This window comes from Pyrus communis, chromosome 17, assembly GCF_041283825.1.
Source record: "Pyrus communis isolate YQ-2024b chromosome 17, ASM4128382v1, whole genome shotgun sequence".
In the NCBI taxonomy this organism is placed as follows: Eukaryota; Viridiplantae; Streptophyta; class Magnoliopsida; order Rosales; family Rosaceae; genus Pyrus; species Pyrus communis.
In genome coordinates, this window is record NC_142581.1 from 260,625 (window position 1) to 280,124 (window position 19,500).

The following is a 19,500-nucleotide window of genomic DNA, read 5'->3' on the forward strand; positions in this document are numbered from 1 at the left end:
TTTGGCAGCAAGAGGAAGAAATGTTATTTCATGTCATACCACATAAGATTTGGAGTGTAAGTTCAGTGTAAATGGAGGCTCAAATGAGTTTGGGGTGAGGATCGGAGATAATGAAGTATCAAAGAGCAACAGCTTTCGCTCCCTAGGATCTATCGTGCAAAAGAATAGAGACTTGGATGGAGACATCAACCATAGAATACAAGTGGGATGGATGAAGTGGAAGAGTGCATCCAGCGTGTTATGTGATCGTCGCATGCCACTGAAGTTTAAAGGAAAATTTTATAGGACAGCAATAAAGTCAGCAATGCTTTATGACACACAATGTTAGGCGATGAAGCATCAACACGTACATAAAATGGGTGTAGTGGAGATGAGAATGCTTCGTTGGATGTGTGGGCACACGAGAAATGATAAGATTAGGAATTAGGATATCCGAGGTAAAGTAGGAGTTGCCGAAATTGAAGGAAAGATGAGAGAAAATCGATTACAGTGGTTTAGACATGTGAAACGAAGGCCTACTGATGTTTCCGTTAGAAGATGCGAATATGGGACATAGGTTCAAGGCCGAAGGGGTAGAGGAAGACTTTGGAAGAGACTCTAAGAAAAGACTTAGAGTACTTGGAACTAACCGAAGATGTGACACAGAACCAAGTGCAATGGCGTTCTAAGATTCATATAACCGACCCCAGTTAGTAGGAAAATGCTTTGTTGTTGTTATTGCCACATCAAATTTGGCTGCTCGGTTAGAAAACATTGTTGATGTCTTTTCTTACCGTTATTACTAATTTAGATATTTTAACAACTCCTTTGAAGATGCTTTTACTTTTTAATCATGATTGAAAATATTTTACGAAAATAAAAAATTTGCATTTTTCTCGAAAAAGTATGTGCTATTTACTTTTCAATCATGCATTGCTTCTGTCTAGATTTCAATTTTGTGGTTCTGTTGATTCCGCCAGGCTTTCGGGTTTGAAGAGGATGAATTTTATCAATTCGATGTTGGCTGCAAATCTGTAATTTCAAAAAGTTAATAGTGATGAGTGTACCACACAAAAATGTCAATTAGACATCCGAAACGCTCCATGTTTCACCCCAGCTATCCGGAGGTTTATGCTGTTGTTTGTAGGCAAATCTATCTTGATTGGGGGAAAAAAAAAAAAAAAAAAAAAAGATTCCCTCTGGTAAAAAAAGTAGTTCTTACCTTCCTCGTCAAAGGGAAGAAAACCCAAAGATATTATTCACATCGTATCCTTCAAACGATTATTGATTGCATGCTCTACAGATATTAGCACGCAAAGCCACAAAAACTACCCTAGTTCTAAGCACCAAAACAAAAAGGCTACAAGTTTAGGGATGAAAATCCCCCATAAATTTCACCTCTAATATCCCAATGAACCCTCACGAGGAATCCCAAAGCAGCAATTATAAATAAATAAACAAAGTATACAACTGTAAATGCTAATATACAAGTACCCCGTCCACTGTTATTGTCGTCCAAAAAGATCCTCAGATTCTGACGGGATATTCAAGCGCCCATTCAAACAAGATTGATCGTGAACGAAACATATGGATGTGCATCCACATCACCTGCTAGACCAGGCACCCCTCCGCCGACTTCATCATCGGTTTTCCAGAAGGTGCTGCGTTGTTAACAAAAACATCAAGGACATAACGTAAGAGAGACGCGTTAAAAGCACACAACATATCACACAAGGTATCTTAGTATGGACTTCAACCTCACAATTGGTCAGTTATGTTTTATGGAAGAGGTGAGGTTCTCCCTTTGTGTGCAACAAACATAAAGAAAGCTTATGGACTTGCCTGTTGCCACTGTCACACAACCCTTCAAGGATTGAACGCACTTTCTTCTCAGCTTTTGTAGGAGGGGCTAATACACATGCCTGAAATTTCATTTCAATATCCACTATTTAGTCAATAGTAAGTGCATGGTGGTAAACCAGTGACAAAAGATGAAACTTATTTACCAAGAAATTTGGTGGTAAACCATATCTCAAAATGCTCTCTGTAAAGACACGTACGGCACAAAAATGCATCCAGGAGCTGAAAACCTGCAGGCGAGAAATCAGTGCATTTTGTTTGAAATTTTCAAAATCTGTCATAGGAGGGCATGCATAAATGCTACGACAATAGTATTAACAGTTGATGATAATAGTACAACAATTCCTCCAAGAACAATTCTGGAAAACTGTAACCGAGGGACAAAGAGAGCAAACAGCAGGCATTATGCATGCAGGCTACTTAAATTAGGCCATCAGGGGAACCTTTGATTTAAGATTACTAGACAACATAACTATTCAAAAATAACCCCAACTAACACAACATAACCCAAGCTGCCACAATTTGGCTACATTTTTATTGCTTGGCCAGTGACATAACTATGACGAAAGTAAATTGTGTGAAACAAAAATTACCTCCCCATAACTGGTATAGCACCACTGCAAAAGGGAGCCTCTTAAATTTTCTTGGTCTTGCACCAATTTTTCTAACTCCTGCTTTCGACTTTCTTGTGCTTCAGAACTGTATTCAAAATCACGAATCTGAACCACATGATAAAGAACCAAAAGTCAGTTATAAAACTTCTCGGAGGGTTAAAAAAGGAATTGGGATATTTGCACCAATCATCTACTGCAGTTACATTTATCATGAACAGTGATTTGATATTGCATGAACTGTAAAGGAGATTCACTTTGGCAACTTTCTAGGAAGACCAGAACAGCATGCACAAAAAACAAAAGTACTCACCTGGAACCCCTTTTCACGAGCACTTGTTCTAAAGTTATCTGCGACCCGATTAAACAGTGTTACAGTGTAAAGAGCATATTCATTATCTTCAAATAACTTCTTGGATGACCTTGGAACCTGCAAATTGCTTGACATGATTAATAAGACTGAAACAAGAAGGCTGCAATAAACATAAACAAATTAAGTCCTAGCTGTTATTGCAAAACTTTGCAAGATAGGATGTACAAGTTCATCAACTATCTCCAACCAACTGCAATAACCTAGTGTGTTAGTAGCAGCTGAAGTAAAAAGCTATGGAGGAGGAAAATCATACCACATAGTTAGTCAGGGTCTCATAGCTTGATAGCCAGTCCTTCTGAGAGTACTTGGGAACAATTGCAAGGAGAGTCACTAGATGTTCTGAAATAATGATGTCCTCTGGTTTCACTAAACCAGAAAGATCACGGACTGCTAAACTGAAAAACGCCAAGAGACTTGTTAACCAAGAATCGTGATGAAAGCGGTCATACTATTGCAAGCGTTAGAGTTAAAGAATAATTATACCTGCCACTCTGCTTTCGATTGATAGCGTTCAATTGACTGCGGACATTATTATACTCGGCTACTCGAACCTAACAAAGAGTCATAAAATGGTGATTTATTTTTCTGGGAAAGAGTCGGACTAAATATATAAAATTCAACTTATCATTAAGTTATGCAACTTCTGCTAAGGGGTGAGTCTGGAGAAACTGAGAGCCATTAATTATAGTAGTTCACTTCTCCAGCAACAAATATCATTTGTTATTTCAACAAATTGCGTCATTTACCAACAACAGCTTGAGTCCTCTCATCACAACAGATAAATGCTTCTAGTGACTAAAACTTATGGAGTATGTACAGTTTATCACTCCAATAAGTTTATCAAAAAACTTGCATTACATCAAAGGCGAAACTAGGTTGAAGGAAAAACGTGGAGCATTACCTTGAGATCATCCTCAATCTTTGCAACTTGACCATGAATGCTGTCTACAATCTCCTTCAAAGGCGACATTGTAGGGTACTTGGCTTCATCCCAAACGAACCTACCATAACAAAAACCCAAATTCAATACTCACAGGCAGTGACCACACATAAACCAAAGCACCACACCTCAAGTTCATAATTGATCTCATTGAACTGTGAATTAATACCTGGTGAGGTATGAATCGACAGGGACTCCATCGACAGTCAGAGCGCTACTCTCCACCCCTGAAACCCTCTCGAGCTCCTCAATCTGGCGCCTGATCTTATGAGAAACACCCTCTACAAAGTTGTTGGACTGCAAATTGCCAAAAATCACAAAATATAAACTAAATTGGCAGATCGGAGCAAAACAAAATTGCATTACAAATTACATTTCAACAATGATAAAGAGATCACTCTTATTCAATGAGATTCCAATCGGATAAAGATAAGGTGTCTGAAAATTATCACTGAAAAAAGATAATTAATAATACATTAAGCTACCAAACAAGTTTCAGAATTCTAAATTTATTAATACATAAAATGGGAGAATACCTTTAAGAGATCGTCGCTGAGGGAGAGAAGAGAATCCAGGGTTCCAACACGGAGATTGGGAATATTGAACTGCAAAAAGTGATAGGGGTAATTAAATTGAATAAGAAGAGAAATGAATTGAAAAAGCAAATCAGATCAGATCTAGCGAATCAGAAGGAAGAAAGGAAGAGCAAGTACTCTGTAGAGGGGAGTGTCGAAGGAGTGCTTGGAGATTTGTTCCTGCAGACGGTTCCATAGAGACGACGCCGAGTTTTGAGCCGGCAGAGACACCACCCAATACCTGCTCGCCATTCAATCAATCTGCACACCCTTCTCTTCTGCTTCTTCTTCTTCTACCTCTGTGCGTTTGCTTCTTACTCCTCAATTCTCTCTCTGCAGAGTGCCGCTCCCCCTCCTCTTATTTTCTGTATATTTCTATTTTTCTTGTTTTAATTCCTGATTTTTTTCCTACCAAAATTATATATATTTATTAATAGGAGTAATATAAAAATATTATAAAAAAAAACCCGGTAAACCGCACAAGAACCCATAGGTATCGTTTGGTATGCAGACGGGACGGAACGAAACGGAGCGGGAGCAAAGATGCCCTCGGATGGAAACAAGGAGTAAGAAGGAGACGGAGAGGTTATAATTTTGTGTTCCACAGATGTGGAATGAGTCGTTCCAGGGAGTGAGGTGGAACGAAAATTCACTCAAAACTCGTCCCGTGGAACAGCTTGTTCCACCCGTTTTAGGCGCACCAAACGTGGGACGAAACGCCTTGTCCCAATCTGTTTCGTCCCGTCCCACGTACCATAGGGACCCGGGAAAGACAAAAAAAAGCGCCCACCGTGGGGCTCGAACCCACGACCACAAGGTTAAGAGCCTTGCGCTCTACCAACTGAGCTAGACGGGCAACTTGTTGTTTACAGCAGAAACAAAGTACATCTGTTATGCCTGTAATCAAGTTCATTTTAACCGAAACTATGGTGTAATCAACAGTTAAGTAAATTGCACATGTTTTCAGTTCATTACTTGATTGGATTATCCTAATTTCTAAGCAAGGCTATTAGAAGATTGAACGGTATCATAAATATATAAGTTGGACAAGTACAATACATAACACAAGTTTCTACACTTGTCATTGCCTTTTATTGGTTGGTGCATGCGATCCGCTACCAAAATACAAAAGGTTCAAAAAACCGAGAGTCTGACCCATTTGGTCATTTCACTTAGGTGGTTACATATTTATGCTAATGCTGCATATATATATTAGTTTATGCTAAAACTTAATAGAAGTCGTCAAGAGACAAGTTCTCAACAGATCCGAAACTTTCATGCAGAGACCCATTTCTGGAGTAGTTTGTCATCATTGATCCCCCGAAAAAATCAAGCAGCGAGTCGTTTGAGAAGGTGGTGGTGTCGTACACAAATGACATGCCCGCAGTCATATCCTCTTCCATTTTCGGCATGTAAAACGAACTCGAACTGAACTTGTTAGCCTCAGATTCCTGCATATAGCGGTCGTTCACCGCATTGTTCATACCACTTATGTCTCCGTATACATGATCTTGGTCAGATGCCTTTCTTGCCTGAATAACCTGCCAATGCACGTACGGTCACGAACAATTTAAATTAGTATCTGTTTAAATAATGATCAAATCATCATGAACTGTATAATGATTTGTCACCCTACGTAATTCTGGTTGTGATTATCTTGGTAAACCATGATGTAATCTCCAAACTGTAAGCCATGTACATTAACAAAGTCACCTGAAAAAAATTTCAACATTAACAGACTGATAATTGAACATATATAATATATAACCAAATGTTTGATAAAAGGGAAAAAAAGGGAGATATTTATACCAGTATTTTCAAGTACATACATTCGGCTGTTGTTATTAGGCCAAAACCTGATTAATTGGAAAAATAACAAAACATAGATTGATCTGCCATTAGAAATATCTTAAGAAATGACTTTTTCATGCATTCATAAATTGCTAGAAAATTGATCTGGGATTGAAAGGAATACAGAACTCGTTAAAGATATCAAACCTGTACTTGAAGCTCCAAACATGCAGACCATCTATGTCATCCATGTTGATTGCCATTCCTTCCTTTGATTCGAGGGTAGGGAGATGAGCCTCGGCTGCTTTCTGCAATTAAGTAAACGATTCAGCATTGTCATATACATACATATGAAACTTTGGTATCTAAATTAGTCACCATCCTACTATTCATAATCATATCATAGCCATTTACAAAAGCGATAAATATTGAGTAATTACCTTGGGGAGTATCATTCTTCTGAGAGGGCTCACATCACTATTCTTGAGCTCTTTTTGGAAAAGAAATCGCAGCCGTGTTGGATCAATTACCTGAAGCATCAAGATCCATTCATGATAACATTGAAATCAGACCAAGGCAAAAAAAGATATGCATGAACAAACTTATCTTGAAACAGTAAGACAGCATATAAATATGCTCAAATTGCAACAACTGAAATAAGTGAAAAAGGTGCAATTTTTTCTATCATGTCATTTCTTGGACAACAAAATCAAATGAAGATTAGCATTAGCACAGTTAGGAACTTCAGAATCTACAATCCAAGCTAGATTAGGGATACTATATCAAATACGAATAAATCCAATGATGATTCACTCATTAAACATTACTATAAAAAGTGAAATCGTCAATTCAAGGGTCTTTTAACTAAAAAAAAGGTGAATTCATAAATCCAACGATTATTCAACTATACAATGTTCATATCAAATGCGACAAGTTATGTACTGTGGAGTATTCCCAACATCTATATTTTAGTGGAACATGATTTAAAGGGACTCATTTCGAGTTAACACATACTTAAAAAAAGTGAACTCATAAATCCTACGGTTATTCAACTATACAATGTTCATATCGAATGCGACAAATCTGTCCTATGGAGTGTTCCCATAATCTATATCTAAGTGGAATGTGATTTACAGGGACTCATTTTGAACACATACTAAAAAAGGTGAACTCATCAATCCAACGGTTATTAATTTAATTATACAATGTTCATATCGAATGCGACAAATCTGACTATCAAGTGTACCTAGAATCTATATCTAAGTGGAACGGGATTTACGGGGACTCCTTTTGAACACATACAAATTAATTAGTAAAAGTTGCTCTATACGTCATGTAAGATGACATACATCGATCTATTAGTAGATTTATACAGTTGATGCCCAACCTGATAATGCCATCGCATAGATTAAGTTCTTAAATATTAGAGGACCGATTCCATTGAACCAACAGCATATACAAAGTAGTATAAAATTGGATAATAATTTAAAGAAGAAATTCCCCCAAGAAAAACATACAACTATGTATCTACATTGCCTTTGATTACTCATCCAAATCACAAGATTTACAAGGAAGCCGGAAACTCCATTTGAAAAAATTTGACACATCGATTAACCGTAAGTGGAAGGGTTATATATCAGTTATATCAGGCCAGTTGATCATGTGAAAGGTCAATCAAATCAATATAGTCCTTGTATCTCAAAATAACAATAATGTATCTCAAGATAACAACAACAATAACAACAATAATAATAATAATAAATGGAAGAAAATCAAAGAAAAAAAATACAAATTTACATACATCTGATGGAACAGTGTCAGATCACATGAACCGAAAAGTAAAACATCAGATTTCAACTATATAACAAAAGGGAGCATATAAATCGCAGAAAAATAATTAAATAAATAAGGAAAATATTCAATCAAATTTAACTGAAACAAAGAAGGGCAAATTTTGAAGAACAAATAAGCAACTAATACTAATATACGTGAGAGGTAGAGGGAATTAAGGAGGCTCACACGTCCAGGAGGGAGAGTGGAGGGCGGTGGTAGCACGTGCGAGGGGGTAGAGGAAGCAGCAGCTGCCGCGAAAGAAGGGAGGTCGTGAAAGTTGATGGTGGAGGATCGCCTCTGTCTGGTCATTCGTTTTTTCCTGAGGACACCGAAACTAGTCACAGCACGGACAAGGTCATGGATCGACCCGCTCCGATTCGACCCGTGAAAGGTACTCTTGTGATCCGCGTTATCCTTGTTCCCCTTGGCAGTGACAAGGCCGAGCTCAGCCCCAACACCTGCCCTCAAGCCAGAGGCCTCGGTTTTCTCACGAAGGCCTACAGCTGCTGCTGCCGCGGCTGTTTGGTCCATTAAACCAAAAGCAAAAGTGTTAAAAAGCAAAGGAAATTACTAGTACAGGTTGGACCTTGGATTTCAGAAACAGTGGCTGTGAAGGACGCTCGGCAATCGCGAAATGGGTGGGCTATCTCTTTGGAAAGAGACGAATATATATCTAGCTAGTGGGTGGTTGTGGAGGTGTGTGCAACTCCCAGCTTAATTTGCTACCTTTTTCTTAATTTTTCTTATTTCTTTGCTATTTTTGGCAAGGGTTTTTGGAGATTAAAGCTGCTGCTGCTACCCTTGATTTTCCAGTGACATTTGTGCAGCCTGCATTCAGTCATATCATGATTTTGCTCTCTTTTTCACATATTTTTAATTGTTTATGTGCAAATGGAGTTGTATGTATTAATAAGCGGTGGTATTTGGAAGAAAAAGTCATGTTTAGGGTTTAGCTATGGTGTTCGCAATTTACAAAAGAGGACCTCTTGTTCTGGGTCGGATGACAAATGTGCAATATGCGTTCATGGTTTTGTTTATTTTTATTTAAACCTAGCTAGCTAGTTAACTTAAATATCAAACCATGGTTAGTGTTGAGAAGTGTGGAGGGGATGGTGGGGGAGGGGGAGGAGGGGATAAGGTGGGTGGTGGTGGTAGTTGGAGAGTGGCCAACGGAGGAGTGACGGATGGACGGTGAAGACAGCAATGTTGGTCTGAGATGAACCTCCAGGTGTTGCAAAAGTTCTGACTCCCCATGCAACTGTGTAATCAATTCAATGGCATCCCTCTCTCTGCTCTCTTTCCCGACTTTCTCTCTTTCTCTTTCATGTGATGAAAACCAGACTAGACACCCTCCTCTTTCTCCCTCTCTCTCTCTCTCTCTCTCTCTCCTCGCGCAGAGACGACCAAGAGAGTTTTACGTGTGGTAGGGATGAAGGAGAGTTTCCGGTGTGATGCTCATACCATGGACTACTGTACTTACTATTCACATCAAGCATAGTGTATTAAAACGCACGGCTCGGATCGTTTTACTTCGCAAAATCTACGGCTATCTGATTTAAGTGACCTACCTTGATCCTAATAAGAAGACCTCTGGGCTCCATCTGATTCCCAGATTTTACGCCACTTAATTTGATTCACATTTCTTTTTATTTATTACCACATCCGTTTCCACTTAAACTTTTGATTTTTGTGTAGACATGAGCTAGAGGGGATGGACTTCCTTAGATCATTTATAAAGGAGATGTCAAAATGTACACATCAGTTATAACATTAAAAAAATATCAAACTAATATTCTTCAATTGAAGTGTCATATCCTATGTGGCGATGACATATATTGATAGCCAAAGAGGTTGCTATCAAATTCGACAGCAGCTTCAAATGTTTTTTTATTAATTATTAAATATATTTTTTAATTTTTAATTAATTTAATCATTTATTATAATTAATGTTGAGTTGACCGATGCAATTATCCTTTTTTTTCTTCTTTTCAATCAAGGTGAACAGATTACTGATTAAACTTTAAATGTCATTTATTAAATTTTAATTAGTTTAATAATTTATTTTATAAAATAATAATTTAATTTGACATATCTCGATTGAAGAACAAAAATTTTAAATATGTCAAAGTGCCACATAAGCTGTCAAAATTTAAATTTTATGTTCAAAATTTGATATCTCCTTTGAAGATGGTTTTATGTATTCGAATTTAAATTCTCTTCTTTATAATTTAAAATTTAATTATATATAAAATATATTGAAAGTTTTGGAATATTATGGTTTAGAGGTCCAAAAAAAATTTTACTCGTATTTTCAAAATTTGTAAAATTTATTATTTTAGGCGTGAAAGACTTAATTGCCTATATATCCAAAACAAAAATTGATACACCTTTTTTCCAAAATTTCTCAAAGGCGCTTGTATGAAGAAAAAACTTTGGATGACATAGAACTCTAACTTGATTTAATGAGGTCTCATATTTGACTCACAAAGACGCAATTTGAACAAAACTTTGAGAGTTAAAAATAACTATAAAAATCATTAATGATTAAAATTAAAATGGTGATATAAGGAAAAAATATTGGCAATTAAAATGGTGACATAAAGAAAAAATATTGGCACCATACACTGTATTGTGGACACCTTTCGTCTTTTTGCCGGTCATCACTCACTCCTCTTTTAACCTCAGCAAATATGCTTCCGCTGCCACTTGGACGCCATGCAAAATTGAGTCAATGATTTTTTTTTTTTTTTTAATTTTTGGTCCGATAAATGAAATGATAAATTACAGCTCTTAAGTCTTAATTTAGGAGATAGTTGCCACTCAGTACTACGGTCTGATGATATTCCTCCTCACTTGAAGGTGAGAGTTCTTAGTTCGAATTTCGTGGATGGTGAATTCGATACCAAAATTAGGTTACTCATTGTGTGGCTTAGCTAAACACCATCTCCCTTTCATATAAAAAATATTGATGCACTAAAAAAAAACATAGGAGAGTTTTTATTGAATCCGGAATAAAATACGGATAGTACATTACGTATCATTATATAAGCAAAGGGAAATTTTATTTTTTTAAGTAGTTAATTTTTAACACAGGTATCTCACTACTAGTATAGTGACACGTGGTGTGCCCACTTCGAGTGCTAAGCACATTGACAAATCTCTTTACTCATAGTCTACACTCTCGAGTAAATAGTGACAGTAATTTCCGATTATGGCAATCCCAAGGTAACAATTGTATTAAGGAGAGTTTCTCAAACAAAACTATTAGAAGTTAGAACAGTGAAATCCCTCCCAACGCATGGGGAGTGGGGGCAAAATCCACCATGTATGAACAAGAAACGCCCTATTCGAGCGAAGCACGGTGCAGACCTTTGATATAGAGAATGCCACATTACAACAAGAGCTGATGACAACGCAAGTTAAATCACAAGGTACACACTAACATACGTGATCATATATCCTAGACTCTAGTCCAGCTTCCACGACCCCTTTTACGGCTCACAAATGATGATTCAAGGCTCTAAGGCATCCCTCCATCTTCAGTTTTGCTAATCAATCCACCTTCAGCAACCTTTCTTCTTCGGCCTGCGCCTTCTTTGGTTGAGCGGGGAAGTATTTTATACCCACCAGATCACCAACCCTCCCGAAGACCTGAAAGAACCAAACCCCAAAACAATGTCAAGCCACAAACTCTCTCACATTGCAACTAATATTGCAACTGTGTTATAAGATGTTGCATATACTTGGAAATACATGAAGCCAGCGAATGGATGTCATATTGAACATGTTATACAAGAATTTACCTCCAAGGCTTTGATCAAGTCTTCCCTCGTATGAGACGCAGATATGCATATACGTGCCCTTGCCAACAGTAGCGGCGTTGCTGGAAATGCTACTGTCACAACAGCTACCTGTAACAGAACCATTCATTCAGCAGTAACTTAAATTGACCTAGAGGCAACAGAAAAATAAAACCATAAGAGGACAAATGTGGGGGAAGTATGGGCACATTCTGCTTGAGGCACTCCCGTGAGAAGGCGGGAATTTTGGCTGGGTTGTAAAGCATAATTGGCATTACTGGAGAGTCGTTATCCCCCAAAACCTCAAAACCCATCTTTTGTAGTTCTGACCTGAAAAAGTTGCTATTCTCCCGTATCCGTGCAAGTTTTTGGGCACCTACAAGGAAACAAAAGCTCTTTCAGTCACCGTCATATAGAGAAGAAGCACTACAGGCTAAAGATACTTGCACAATATCTACTAAACACAAGACATACCAAAGAAAACAGAGAAAAGAAAACCAAAGAGAAACTGAGAAGAAAGAAACAAGTATCTATCAGCACCTCTATTGGAACCATCCTCCCCAAGAAGGACCTTTATGGCACATATTATTTGTTGGGCAGCTGGTGGTGATATTGAAGTTGCATAAAGATGAGCAGGGCAAGTGTACTTCAAGTATTGGATAAGTTCCTGGACATAACATCATTGACCACGTTAAATTCAATACGGAGCTCATGAATTTTTTTTAATTACTCTGCAAAGACACACCACAATGTGAATAAAAGGATGGCACAAGAATCAAAGTGTTTGTTACGAAGAGAATATAAAAACTCAATACATGGTAATTTATCTATGGATCACATCAATGCATCGTGCAACGGAGAAGACCTTCTGCCAGAATCAAAAATTGCTTTTCAACTAAGAGTTAGGTTGATCATCCATAAATGGCACTTGAGTAAAAGAAACTGACAGCCAGCCAGTCATATAGATAATGCTTAATTAAGTCTCTCCTATTTCAACGAATGCCTTTTCCACATTGAAAGTCTGGCTAGGTCACACCACGCACTGATTAACAAATTCGAAGTATAAGGAAAGTTCAAAAAACAAACCTTAGATCCTGCAATATAGCCACCACATGATCCAAATGATTTGGTAAATGTTCCCATCATGATATCTACATCAGCTGTATCGACTCCTAAGAGCTCACAAACACCTCTTCCTGTTTTCCCTACTGCTCCAATGCTGTGGGCCTCATCCAAATATGTATATGCCTAAGACAAGAAAGGAAGTTGCTGAGAATAAATACAAAAATTATTCACTGTTCAGATAACAGTTTAGCAAGGTATTTCCCAATTTCATTAGAAAAGTAAAACAGTCCTTTGAAGGATACAATATACTGCATATAATTAGGTGGCCAAACCACATTTATTGAAGTGAAAGCTACCAAGAAGGTGCAACCTTATATTTTTTGCAGATTGCTATAATCTCAGGAAGTTTGCAAAGCTCCCCTTCCATGCTGTATATCCCCTCCACAATGACGATTATCTTCTTCCAGGGTCTGCGGGTCCTAGGCTGCCCCTCTGCGATTTTTTCTCTCAAAACTTCCTCCAAGTGAGCAGGAGCTGTAAATAAAGCAACAGGTAGATATAACGGTGCAACCTCCAACCTGAGCTTCACATTTTTCTTTTAATTTTAATGAGTAAAACTCTATTCATGCTATCATCAACATCTCAGAACAAAAAAAAAGCAACATCTTGGAAATGTGTATCCGATCAACATCCCTTTCATTCAAGTAATCAATTAAATCCATACACATGAATTAACACAAGGACAAATAGCCAAAAACCTGATTATGAACTAATATTTCCTCACTGGCTTATCTTAGTGTAAAGAAAATACGATTCATTTAAAACCCTGAGACGTAGAATTTGATGCCCAAGTCAAAAGCTTCAACATCCCTTTCATTCAAGTAAGAAACTTACTATTGTGTTGGAAAACACAAACTCTAGCTCCAGATCCTCTTGCGCCGTTGACAATAGAGTTGTGGTTCAAAGAATCACTAACAATCAAGCCTCCCTGTAAAGTCAAATGGCACAAATTCAGATAAGGAATGCAAAGAAAAAGTTTAGAAGTCATAAATTTGAGAAAAGATGCAAACCTTCCCCATCAGGACAGGAAGGATAGCAGAGTTTGTGACATAACCCATTCCAAAAACTATTGCAGCAGGTTTCCCGACAAAATTTGCAACACACTCTTCCAGCTCATTATGCAAATTGGTGGTGCCTGATGATAGAAGCATATCATGGTAAATTCATTTAGAAAAACAGTTCAAACAAATTTTCCTGCAAAGTAGTATTAGTATACCAACCGCCGTCAACTCTGCTGCTACAGGTACTGGGAGAATATTTTTTCAACGTCTCAATAGCGCGAGGCGTGCAGTACTCATCGGATGCAGCAAAGCCAAGGTAATTGTAAGATCCTAAGTTAAGGCATCGACTAGTTTTTTTCGTCAGCCTGCATTAGCCGAAATACAGAGTGAGGATATAAATCAAGAAAACATAACAACAGGATTCATGAAATTACAAAATCGGAGGAGATTTGTAATCTTTACTTGAGTGTTTTGTTGTAGTCATTGGAGTAGCGTTCAACCACATCAAACCAAGCATCAGGAGCACTTGCAATAGGTCTATTGAAACAGTCCTGACCAGTCAAAACTTTAAAAAATTAACCAGCAATTATCAATAAAAATGTTTACGGGACTCCATGGATTTCATGTTTAATTGCAGAAGCAGGTGCATCCACTTCATACAGCTCAAGAAATATAACGCAATATTTCACCCCAAAAAAAAAAAAATATATATATATATATATATATATTATATATATAACGCAATCAAATCAACAACAAAATACCTGAATTCGAAGATAAAGCCGGCGAATATAGAAATCTTCAAGTCCTAAACAGATTGGAGCATAACCCTGCTTCTCGCAACAAAACAATCCTTTTTTTTTACATAAAATTACAGGAAAAATTAAAAAAAATGGAAACAAAATTATGTCAAATGATTACGGAACCTGCAAATTGCTAGCACTCCACCAGTCGATGATTTTGCGGAAGAAATCTCTGACTTGGCCGAAAACGAATAGCAATCCATAGCTGAAGTACGTGGTTAACGCGGTTAAATAAGGGATCGCAATCATTTTTGCGGTGGGATGATCGTATGATCCGAAAGCTACGTCGTTAAAGCTGTGTGAAGCTTGGCGACGTGAATTGGATCGGAGAATCTGGGAGTTGCGGAGCTCTGAGCAGGAGTTTCTGAGGGTGTGCAGATCAGAGATGTGGCGTAGATCCGGTATTTGAGTCGGGTTGACCCGTTGGATGGGTCAGACTCGGACGGAGGGAGAGGATGAGGGGCGATGGGAGCAGGATCGTCGTGTCTAGTCGTCCAATCTGTTTTTGGTGCCCCACTCTTTGGATTCAATTCAGTGACCGCGTTGGCGCTGGCGAAAATTCCGAGCCATGTCAAATTGTGAATATTTTACACTTTCCAGCTCATTTAGGAACGGCGGTCAACAATTTTCCCAGCAAATAATAAACAATGAATATTATTATGTGCAATTTTAGTGGGAAATGAAGTTGAATGCGTTACTATTGATGTGAAGGAAAAAAAAAAAAGAAAATCTCCATTTTCATTTAAAATAAATTGTTGCATTTGGTCTCGTTTATTTCACGTTAAATACCAATTTGCAACTTTTTTTAAAGACAACATTGTAACTGTTAATGTTACGATAATTTAATTCTAAAGTCGATAAAAAAGGCAATAAAATTAAGATTTATTGTACTGTTGTCATTTTCGACCAAACAACTATTATGTTAATCATTGCGTATTGAATATGAAAAATAATTAGTTTCAGAGTGGATTTGGTACACTAAGAACTCCACAAGACAATAGGAGAGGAAGAAATTTACCAACTACTGTTAAATTAATCTTTGAGTATTGAACATGAAACATAATAAGTTTTGGCATGGATTTAGTACCACTAAGAACTCCAAAAGACAATATATGAGGAAGAAACTTGTTTTTCCATTTCCTATAGCGGATGCGATTTAAATTTCTCTACAAATATAAATTAACATAATAAATGCAACAACGGTTTAGGAATACTTTTATTCGTTGTAACTGGAGGATATTAGGTAAAATCAAGAAATTCTAGGTATTTTAGAAAATTTAAATAAATAAATATTATGAAATTTGCTAACAAATAAAGCCCTAAAAAAATTAGGAGTTATTAAAACCGGGCGAAATTTCTTCGTGCCGCCAGGCGGCGGACCTCTCGTACGAATTGAGATCCCTCAAGGGCCTCAACTACTCCCTCTCTTCGTGGCGTTTTAAAACCCTAAAACTCACCATCCCAAGAGGTCCAATCTCTCTACCTGCTAACCTCTCACTAAAGCCAGTCCTTCTGCAGCTCACTCATGGCTGAAACTAAGGACCAAGGCGAACCCACATTTCCAGCGAAGCGCAAACCCGATCTCAGCTGCGGTAACCAGCCCGACTGCCCCAACAAAACCCAGAAGCTTGAAGTTCCCGATGACAGTCCGTCGGCTGCCGAAGCTAAAAGTCAAACCCCAGAAAATTTTAAAAACAATTCCTCCGCTGGCGAAGAGAAAACCTGTAAGTTTGAAGCCAATGCTGACCTCGAAGACGAAGACGAGGAGGAAGATTACGACGAAGAAGAAGAAGAAGAAGATGAAAAGTCTAATGGGAAGGCGGAGATGGATCGCAAGGGGAAGGGGATTATGAGAGATGACAAGGGCAAAGGGAAACTGGTAGAAGAAGATGACGACGACAGCGACGATGATTCGAGCGACGGCGGAAGCGAATTCGAAGACGGAGACAGCGATTTGTCGGATGATCCTCTTGCGGAGGTCGATTTGGATAACATTCTTCCTTCGAGGACTCGGAGACGGCAGGTGCAGCCTGGAGTTTACATTGCTAATGACAATGGAAATGAAGAAGAAGACGACAGTGATGACAGCGATGATTGAGTTGAGGAGGAAGGTCAGTAAAAATTGACATTATGTTTGGGAAGGTAGTATTAGTAGTAAGTGATTCGATGAGGCTATGCTAATTAGTTGCTGTATGCGAACACATTGCGGCCAAGGCTGTGAATACTTATGTTACTCAATCCAAGTATCTTCCTTTTAGTCCTTATTGGATTTTATCATTTCGTCGGTATTTTCCTCCTTCAAGTTCAGTTTTGAAGTGTGTGTGCATGTGTTATACTTTAACATGGCAGAGTAGTGGGTACAAGCTGTAATTTTAGAAATCATGTGTGAAAACTTGACCAAAACTCGCTGTGAACTTTTTGTTAGGAAGACGAAAGTTTTGAGAGCAGAGCACAAACATGCCAAACTTTTGAAACAAAGAACTTTTCACTTATTTGTGGAAAGGTAATTCTCTTTGCGTTGACTGGGCTAAGCCTCAATGTATCCCCCTTTCTGAAGTTTTAGTGATTTCTCCCCAAGTCCCTATTGGGGATTTCCGGGTGTTTAGTCTTACTATTTCCACAGGCATCGTTAGGCTTTAAAGCTGGACTGTCTCGCTGAAGAGTTTGCCTTGGCTAAAAATAGCGAGCTCACTTCAAGGAGGAAAGGGGGAGAAGATTCAGTAACCCATAGCTCTAGTTAAGGAAGTGATTTATCAACTGGCCTTTAGAAGAACATCACTTGCCCATGCCAAAGTAGCAGTTCTGACCTAGGTTACTGGGTATGATGCTATGTGCGATTATGTGAGCTGGTACAGGCCAAATCACATTGTAGTTCTGAAGTTTATATTCATACAAGTGGATAATCTGTCATAGGGTATCATGTCTATTATTATTGATTGGTCCTTTTTCCCATCGCATGGAAAGACCGTTACTTGGAATGGTCCACTGGAGCAGGGAGGACTGATTTTGATGTGATCCTAACCCGTAGCATTCTGTTTCATTTAAATCTACTTAATGTGGCCAAATCTTAGTCTTTATAATGTCTGTAGATTATGAATGGTGTTGCCTATGTGGTCATTCTGGATCTGGAAGACTTCAGCGTCGGTAATATACGCATTGGTTATACCTGCATAGGGAAATTTTGGTACTTATCTGCAAGGCTGGTGATTGTTTGCTACCTATCTTTATGAGGAATCGAGGACCAAGTTCTATTGTCCCCTATACGTGGTGCCACTCTGGAGACACGGTTTGTGACTACCTGTACTACATGTTTTCCGTTCTACGTTGGTTGTATAAATGTTGCTCTATTTCCTCTCCTCTTGCTTTGGCTGACACAACTTATGGGGTTAACTGGAGATAACCGTGTCTTAGATTTTACTGGTGGTTATGCACATATTTGTGGACTGGAGAGGTGCAACTTATACGGTCTATGCTGCCCCGCTTCGTCTATCCATGCAGGTGGTCTTTTCCTGTTTCTTTTCGTTTTTTCTTTTGGTCTGAGATGATTTTGTATTGAAATGATTTCCGTACAGTCATTTCCTTCTTTTGCACTCTCCTTTTGTTTTCATCCGTTGATTCTGTTTTGATTTATTCAGTATTAGAGCTAGAAAGAAAAGAGGAGTGCAAGGGAGAAAAAACGGGTGTGGAAATCATTTTCGTATGTTGGAATGCCCCCAACTTGGGCTTTGGCCCATAAGTTGGGACCCTTTCACTTTGGTGGACAGAAAGCTGAAAAGGCCTAAAAGCAAGTCTTAGTCTCCATATCAGGCCATTAGCTAGCGATCCGAAAAATCTGCACCTGGCTGGACCATCTGTCGTTCTGACAGACGTAATGAATTCAACTCCCACTCCATGGCCTAGCCGTTGTCAGCCGTAATTCTCCTTCTTCCTTTATCTTCCAAGAGGGGAAGGGAAGATGACATCATCATCATCATCATCATCAACGACCTAGCTAGCTATTGGCTAACAGTACCAACAGTTATGTGGTCCTTTGTGTCCTTCTCTCTTGTTGTCTTGTTATATGGATACTACGTAGTTTTGACTGGAGGCCAATACCACCACGACGACCACGACCACGACCACCCATTCATATTGTCTGGGTTTGCTTTGGATTACTTACTATCAAGGCACGGTGGTGGGGACAGATACTTGTAGCTTCTATATCACTTGCTTGGGATTGGGACCAGGTTTTCTAATTTACGCGACAATTATGCGTAGAGTACATTTGAGGACATCTTCTAGTTATATATGATATGCCTTGCCCCTCTCGTCTCAGTCGCTTTCAGCCTGCTTTCCACCAAACGTTCCGAAAAAAGGCGGTACCAGGACCACGTTGCACCTTCAATTCCATGCGTTATGATATCGCATGCCCTCTACCCTCTCTAACCCTTTCTAGCCCTCTCTACCCTCAATCTTTTTGTTCAAATTTCTTTCCTTGGATGCCAAAGTTTTGTACAACTATAGAGCACGCTACAGACACAGACACCCGATAAATTCTTATGTCTGGAAGCACGTATAGGGCACCAGACACAAGTGGTACGTGGACCAAAATATAATGGTTTGATGTGTTGTGTGTGCGGTCTGATGGTCACAAGATACAGTCGTCTGCACTCAAGAATTTTTCCTAACACATACTCTCGTAACCAAACTTAATTACTCGATCTGCAATAAACGAGTGTCATTTGAAACTTTGAATTATAAAAAAGAAGCGATACTCTTATCCCCTTAACTAGGTAGTTGTCTAAGCTTGATGAACCTCACATGGCTGCA

The 19,500-nt window shown here is 38.5% G+C and overlaps 4 protein-coding genes and 1 non-coding gene across 5 annotated transcripts; 1 reads left to right on the top strand and 4 right to left on the bottom strand.

Moving 5' to 3' along the window:
• Positions 1-1,179: 1,179 nt before the first annotated feature.
• On the bottom strand, positions 1,180-4,742 carry LOC137707928 (V-type proton ATPase subunit C). The gene is made up of 11 exons (XM_068446871.2): positions 4,477-4,742; positions 4,300-4,368; positions 3,933-4,060; positions 3,725-3,824; positions 3,307-3,374; positions 3,077-3,218; positions 2,764-2,880; positions 2,433-2,558; positions 1,986-2,069; positions 1,822-1,901; positions 1,180-1,640 (listed from the first exon to the last, which is right to left on the bottom strand). The coding sequence occupies exons 1-11, from the start codon at positions 4,588-4,590 to the stop codon at positions 1,538-1,540; spliced, it is 1,131 nt and encodes a 376-aa protein (XP_068302972.1). The 5' UTR covers positions 4,591-4,742; the 3' UTR covers positions 1,180-1,537.
• A 379-nt stretch (positions 4,743-5,121) lies between these two features.
• TRNAK-CUU (transfer RNA lysine (anticodon CUU)) lies at positions 5,122-5,194 on the bottom strand. The gene has a single exon. It is a non-coding gene; the product is annotated as a tRNA-Lys (tRNA).
• Positions 5,195-5,407: 213 nt separating this feature from the next.
• On the bottom strand, positions 5,408-8,978 carry LOC137709312 (B3 domain-containing transcription factor FUS3-like). The gene is made up of 6 exons (XM_068448396.2): positions 8,149-8,978; positions 6,570-6,659; positions 6,337-6,437; positions 6,148-6,194; positions 5,975-6,051; positions 5,408-5,879 (listed from the first exon to the last, which is right to left on the bottom strand). Exons 1-6 carry the CDS (start codon positions 8,491-8,493, stop codon positions 5,568-5,570), a joined length of 972 nt encoding a protein of 323 aa, XP_068304497.1. The 5' UTR covers positions 8,494-8,978; the 3' UTR covers positions 5,408-5,567.
• A 2,193-nt stretch (positions 8,979-11,171) lies between these two features.
• Positions 11,172-16,049, bottom strand: LOC137707497 (long chain base biosynthesis protein 2a). Its single transcript, XM_068446375.2, has 12 exons — positions 14,815-16,049; positions 14,653-14,718; positions 14,351-14,439; positions 14,108-14,253; positions 13,898-14,022; positions 13,722-13,815; positions 13,198-13,361; positions 12,849-13,010; positions 12,303-12,429; positions 11,972-12,138; positions 11,766-11,873; positions 11,172-11,613 (listed from the first exon to the last, which is right to left on the bottom strand). The coding sequence occupies exons 1-12, from the start codon at positions 14,938-14,940 to the stop codon at positions 11,515-11,517; spliced, it is 1,473 nt and encodes a 490-aa protein (XP_068302476.2). The 5' UTR covers positions 14,941-16,049; the 3' UTR covers positions 11,172-11,514.
• Positions 16,050-16,216: 167 nt separating this feature from the next.
• On the top strand, positions 16,217-16,948 carry LOC137708649 (nucleolin). The gene has a single exon (XM_068447770.2). It carries the CDS (start codon positions 16,217-16,219, stop codon positions 16,787-16,789), a length of 573 nt encoding a protein of 190 aa, XP_068303871.2. The 3' UTR covers positions 16,790-16,948.
• Positions 16,949-19,500: the final 2,552 nt, after the last annotated feature.